This window comes from Penaeus monodon, chromosome 15 (genome assembly GCF_015228065.2).
Source record: "Penaeus monodon isolate SGIC_2016 chromosome 15, NSTDA_Pmon_1, whole genome shotgun sequence".
Classification (NCBI taxonomy): Eukaryota; Metazoa; Arthropoda; class Malacostraca; order Decapoda; family Penaeidae; genus Penaeus; species Penaeus monodon.
In genome coordinates, this window is record NC_051400.1 from 9,526,327 (window position 1) to 9,526,720 (window position 394).

Here is a 394-nt window from a genome sequence, read left to right on the forward strand (position 1 = left end):
AGCAAGAAGTGACGTCCAACTGATTTTCAGATCGGTCCTTACTATACAAACGCGGCGAGCCTTCAGAGATTGCCCCTCCTATGTGGTGGGCCAAATTTTTGTGTAAAAAGTACTCCAAAGAGACTAACAATAGTATCGTCTTACCAGTACTAATGAGGTAAAGCTGAATGTGTTTGTGTATCTGTTAGTATGTATTTTCGTGTTTGTGTTCGGAAGTGTACACAAGAATGTGTAAAACTTAGGCCACATATTAAGGTATATTCATTGAAGTAGTTATTACAGTAAAAATAAAAACAAAACAAAAAAGGTTATGGCGATGTAGTCTGCAATATCTTTTTCATTTCGTATTGAGTTGCCATTGCATAGAGAATTTATATCCTTTTTATATTAAGTT

The 394-nt window shown here is 35.0% G+C and overlaps 1 protein-coding gene across 1 annotated transcript in view; it reads left to right on the forward strand.

Annotated features, from left to right (window-relative positions):
* LOC119582204 overlaps positions 1-394 on the forward strand; it is a gene marked incomplete at its 3' end in the record, with an annotated part of 17,839 nt that overhangs the window by 1,938 nt on the left and 15,507 nt on the right. The window contains 1 exon segment of the mRNA XM_037930435.1: positions 31-157. Within this exon segment, the coding sequence (XP_037786363.1) occupies positions 31-157 (127 nt within the window).